Source organism: Lethenteron reissneri, chromosome 13 (genome assembly GCF_015708825.2).
Source record: "Lethenteron reissneri isolate LAM-NWPU_2019-01 chromosome 13, ASM1570882v1, whole genome shotgun sequence".
NCBI lineage: Eukaryota > Metazoa > Chordata > Hyperoartia > Petromyzontiformes > Petromyzontidae > Lethenteron > Lethenteron reissneri.
The window spans coordinates 5,549,789-5,555,788 of NC_083791.1; the positions used below are offsets into that span (position 1 = coordinate 5,549,789).

The following is a 6,000-nucleotide window of genomic DNA, read 5'->3' on the forward strand; positions in this document are numbered from 1 at the left end:
TATGAAACAGATGGTACGGCGCGTATGTACTTTTCGGCGGTCGGATACTGGGAGTTGTGGGTAATAGTGCCATGAATAAGTGGAGTTTAATTGACATCCATTTTTTTTTATCCAGGACAGCTTAGTGGAGTTGAAACTATTTTTTTACGTGGGATCTTGCTTGGGATGGTTGCTTAGTCTTCCCCCTTGTTATTGGCCAGTTCTTTCTTGGATAGGTGCCACGTATGTATGTAAGTGTGTATGCATGTATATATGTTGAACTTCTTTCGCACCGTACATAGTCCAACTGTGCTAATAATAGTTGTGACGAAGGACAACAAATTAAGCACAAAAAGCAGTACACAAGGTAATAGCTGACGGATGTAAATGTTCATTATGTTTAACTACTCTCTCCCTATAAACTATTAAAACTTTTTCATTTTTATTTGACTAGGTAAGGCCTCCACTCAGTTATAGAGCTCTTTTTCAGAAGCGACCTGGCCACAAATGATAACTCAACGAAGTGGCTTATCACGTGCACATTTATAGCAGCGAAATGTTTCTAAATCTGGAGGTAAAAACCGGAGGAACCTGGAGAAAAATCCACGCGACCACGGGGGAGAGAAACATGCAAACTCCAAATATACAGCAGGCGTCAGGGTCAGGATCGTATCCACGACCTCCTGCATACCAGGCGAGGTAGTTAACATCACTTCCCGCTCTCCACCCCCCCTCCCCCACCACCACCTCCCCCTCTGCAGCCGGATTCCTGCACGGTGGACTCTTCCGTCGACGGCACAAGAAGAAAAAGGACGCGGGTCTGAGCCAGTCGCACAACGACCTGCCCAGCATGGGGCCCGGGCACACGCTGGTCGCGGGGCAGACGCAGACGCTGGGCCCGGGGCTGAGCCACGTGCTGGCCAAGCACCGCAAGACCTACACGCTCTCGCGGCTGCTGAGCAAGCGCTTCAAGGCGAAGCACAGGGAGAACGGCAAGACGGCGGCACCGTAGAGCGGCGCACGGACACTGCGAGGCGACCGGTGCGGACCTCGAGGGCGGGGTGGGGGGGAGGCGGTTGCGAGAACTCTCCGCGACCGCTCCTCGCGCAAGTCCGACGTGACCAGAGAGACCTCATTGCGGCGCGGCGGTCTTCCGAAAGCCGCGGATTAAAGTTACCATTCGCCGTGGGGAAAAAGAAACGGAGCAAAAAGGACAAACGCGGGAGTCGTGTTCGAAGAGGCGAGAACCGCAACGCTCGGGTGGTGTTCGTAATCGGCCGGCGTCGCTGCAGTTGACGTGGCAAAACGGCGCTTTACCCCCCCCTCCCCTCCCTGGCATGGCCGGCAGGTCCTGCATCGGAACGGACGGCTCCGTTTGCATCACGCCGTGGCTTCTTCCGAGGTTTTGTCTTTTTGAAAGGAAACGAGAAGCGACGTTGCAGGAAGCACAGAGTGTTATCACTACGGCGTGCGTACGCGCGCATGGCTTTGTGCCACCCGCAGCTGACTGCACGAGCCCACATGCTTTACTTTAAAACTAGCACGTAGCGGTGTACGCAGACGTCCTGAGGATGTCGGCCAAGGCAGCCCAAACCCCCAGCGAGCAGTTACTTTTTCGACACGATTTCTGCTCTAAACTTTTGACACGAATATGCAAACGTATAGGGGGGCACGCGAGTGAATCCCCCCACACGTTTTGCGTGGGCATGACGTCATTACCTGCGCAAAACCCTTCTGCGTCCGTACGGGGAAACGAGACGTACTCGTGCACCGCACGCACGCGTGTGCATCTTTGCACAAGCAATGCGCGAGTTTTCATTAAGGAACAATTTACCCAAAGGCATGCTCAACTCGTTGACGGTGTGAACGCATGCCAAGTGTTCTTTAATGTTTTACTACGAGGGACACAATGTACCCGATCGTGCACGCATGCCCTCAACTCATCCACTACAGAAACGTCTTACTTTGTGTGAGCAGGGTGTGAATGACCCAGCCCGTCGCACGTAAACTGAGAGCGCACGTACGCACAGTGCGCGCGTGTGTGTGTGCGCGAGCATTTTCGCCATCAACACACGCACGCACACACAATTAGCAGGTGCATGTTCAGATGGTAATCATTCATTTTGCACTCCTTTCATTTTTTCTAAAAGATGTAAAGGTGCAGTCCTTCAATTTACTAACTCACTCCATTGCTGATGGAAGGGAGGGAGGGAGCTCGCGAGAGCGCCTCCAGAGGGTATTTGGTCTGTTTTAAAGCTTTCGTGACTGCAGGGATTCATATTCTTGGTTCTTTCGGTAAAGTCACGTAGAAGGGAAATAATAAAATAATAATAAAACAATAAAATTCTCACGACGTTTCGATTGCAACTCAAGCAATCATCATCAGATGTGAAAACCACTGCAAGAAAATTTTAAAAACCGCCACTTTTTTTCAAATTGTATTATTTCCCTTCTACGTGACTTTACCGAAAGAACCAAGAATATGTGGCTCACCCGTTTCGACTGCTGGGTGGGGGGACGATTTAAGAACTGCCTCCGCCGGGAGATCAAACTGAACCGGCGACCCCTGTGATGCAACTCCAGTGCGCTCACCCTTACACCGCGGCGGCACGCGCTCCCCGACGTTAGCGTAGACGGTCACAGACTGGCGACTGCCTCTGTTCGTTTGGCCTGCCTCACTCTCCGATTGACGCACGTGCGAGCGAGCCCGGTGGGCACCTCTGCTGCGGCCCGGTTGCGGGGCGATGGAACCACTCCTCTCTAGAACGTTACCCGCGCGCGCGAATCCCCGAAGGGAGACGGAGGATGACTCGGGCCGAGGGATTTCTCTCTCGTTGTTGCCGGCGATGTGAAGCGGGCTGAGAAGCACCGCGAAAGCGTTACGGCGGATTGACGGCCGCGCAAGCTCGCCCACGCGAGTTCCCATTTCCGCCCGTCGCCGAAGGCCGCGTCCGTATCACCGAGCACGTTGAACTTGTTTCGCGCCGGACTTAGCCAACCGCGATAATCTTAAGCGCGGGTGCGGGGGGGGGAAGGACAACTATCGGCGTAACGCTTTCGCGGCGGTACTCGTCCGCTTCACCTCGCCGTTACCATCCACCCGGCAGCCTCCCGCGGGGGAGGCGAGCACAACCCCCTCTGGGCTTGCTACCCGCGGTGGCTTGCGCCCCTACGTGCGCACGACAACGCCTCGCGCCCACGTGCGAGAGAGTGTGAGTGTGAGAGCGCCGATGTGAGAGGTGACTAACACAGGACGCCTGCGCCAGCCTCTCCAAGTGCCGCCCCCCGTAGCTGCTGGGTGCTCGGCACAGAAAATTCCCCGCCCCCCCCCCTGCCCCCCACCGAGCGTGCCCGTGCAGCCGGCGCTCGCAGGCAACGTTCTCAAACAGGCAGAGGCGACGCCGAATGGCAGCTTTCATCGTACGAATCGCCGCCGCCTCGTGTTGCTCCTGAAGGAGACGAGAATAGTCGTGAAAAATACCCATCATATCAAACCTATAGCCAGCCTGATATTCGGGAGATTTCTTCACGTATGTATATTGTGTGTGTACACAGTCGCTGTGTGTGTTTGTATAGATGTAGTACTGTACGTACTTGTCAGACTTAACTCTCCAAAACAAAAAAGTGTCGGCGGTTTTACCTTTACTACAGAGGTTGCGACGTTGCGCCTGTTTGTGATGCAGTGGCCGGGCAGCCCGCTCTCGGTGTTGTGCTGCGGTGGTTAGGGGTCAGGAGGGTACACATGTTTTGGGAAGGAGCCGCTCTGTGCAGCTATGCCTGGAGCGTGCATCCACGCGACACCGCAGCGTAATCGAATGCACAGCCCGAGGGAAATAACGATTCGATGCTTTTCGCGTGCAAACGAGCCTTTTTGACAAAGACTACATTGTTGACTTGTACGCAGGCAGGAGGAGACGATGCAGCTGTAGGTGCGACCAATGCCAATTGAACGCTCTTAAGTGTCCGTTAATTCTATTGGATACCGGAGCGTGAGCGATAGTGGGGGGGGGGAGCGGAACGGGCATGTCTTTGAGTTGACGGGACGGGCATGTCTTTGAGTTGACGGGACGCGGTACTAAGCCATAGGAAGGAGAACGCAGCACGTGGATCGTGGCCGCGGCCCCCCGCGAGTGACGCTCGCGCTCGGTTGGCACGAGGAGGTGGGGGGCTGGGATGTACGTGGGTGGATCACGGCAGTCTCGGTGAAACGAAGAGAAATCCCGTCACAACGCATCATGCGGAAGTGGGGGGGGGGGCACGCAGGCAGTGGAGGGATGCGTGTTTTACACACGACACCAGTCTGGGGCAACTGCGTCCATGTGCTCGGACTCGTGTGCCAGTACTACTTGGGGGGGCGGTTGCTCACGTGAGCGATGATTGCGTGGTCTTCCAGTTCACCGTGGCCGCTCTCCGGCAGGCGTGACGCTCGTCGCGTTTTTCCACACCGTCTACTTCCAATGCCTCTTCGCCCTTTTCCAAACAGTGCTTTTTTTTGCATTGTGTTTTTTTTTACTATTGTAATGGACAATATGCACTTCTCTTGAACAGTGCATATTGGCGTCGACCTATATCATGTAATCGTTTATTCAACACGACGCAAGGCAGAGTTGTCGAATAACAAGCGGGGAGTCGGTTTTTTAACGGAGGCGTGCGATAACGTGTATCGGTCCATTTAATCGGTGGGAGGGGCGGTGGTTGTCGATTCATAACAGATGCACGAACACATACCCACTTCTGAAGACGTTGTGAATATTATTGATTTTTCTAAATCCATATCTGGTGAGCTTGTAAAGATATTCGCATTGATCGCTTTCAGAATTGTCGGATTATAAACCACCCAAGATCATGCCACTTAAACATCTCAGTCACAGAAGCTGTGATATTTCACCAACCTTAGCATATTGTGCAATCTCCCGTCCGCATTGGGATTTCATTTTTTTTATCATATGCATATGCTGTTGGGGAATTTTAACATTGCACTGAAACCTTAATATGAACAAAACAATATAATAAAGTTGACGTTGATTATTTTCTTTTTTTAACTTTACATTTGCAACTTCTCACATTTATCTCGTCAAGTCTGTTGTGTTTGTTTTGATGTGTGGTTTTGTTTCGGCAATGTTCCCAGTTACGTCAGTGCTCAATGTTCCCCCCCCCACACCCTGCTTTTGCCGTACGAAGTATGGAAGAGTATAAACCTCACGTAGCGGAACGCTAACCCATCCTGCTTCCCTGCTCCGTTTCTCCCGGTGCATGTGGAATAGAAAATGTGCTGCTCCTTAACATGTTCAGATTTAAGCCCCCCCTCTCTCTCTTGAGAGATAGAGCAAGAGAGAGCTGCAGTGATTACCGACGGGCTTTAAAGGTGCACGCATTGGTGGCCTTTTGTCGAAAACCATCGTCGTCACACGCAAAGTTGTGCCGTGGCGAACTTTCGTAAGGTGGCATCACAGAGACACACGTGGCCAGTGAGGGAATATCTTGTGATCAAATGTTGAAATTCCGGTGGTTTAAGTTAATATTATCTGTGGGTTTTTTTTCGTCTTTAAATGTTGAATGTTGTGTTGTTCGGGGTAAGCACTATGGCTAGTCATCGCCACTGCGACTGGGGGGTTTATGATGCCTTGGCTGTCGGTATTTTTAGGATGGAGACCGATGGCATGAATTGTACCCCAAAATGGCCTGGCCGGGCGTTGAGGCTTGCTTGCGTCGAAAGAGTGAATTTTGTACATAAATAAATTAAATACTTCAAAATGGGTTCAATATGGTATACCAATTTAGAAATTAGTCAACTGTAATTTTTTTAAACAAAATATTTATCTGAAATTTAGTTTGTTAGAGCGGATTAAATATCAAATGTTGGCATTAAAGCCTCCTTTTAATATCAGTACATTTTTTTGGGTGGCGAAGATAAAGATTTAACGAAATGTGTTCACACATTTAACCACGTGTGAGGGAATGGAAGCGCTTCTGTTAACAGTCTAACTACATCGAGGGCCGCTCACAGGTGGAGCGGGGGGA

General features: G+C 51.6%; 1 protein-coding gene across 1 annotated transcript in view; it reads left to right on the forward strand.

Annotated features, from left to right (window-relative positions):
• C2CD2L (C2CD2 like) overlaps nucleotides 1-5,782 on the forward strand; it is a 92,184-nt gene extending 86,402 nt beyond the window's left edge. The window contains exon 15 of the mRNA XM_061550902.1: nucleotides 741-5,782. Coding sequence (XP_061406886.1) covers nucleotides 741-991 — 251 coding nt within the window. The 3' untranslated portion in view covers nucleotides 992-5,782. The remainder of the gene's footprint in view (nucleotides 1-740) is intronic.
• The last annotated feature ends 218 nt before the right edge of the window (nucleotides 5,783-6,000 follow it).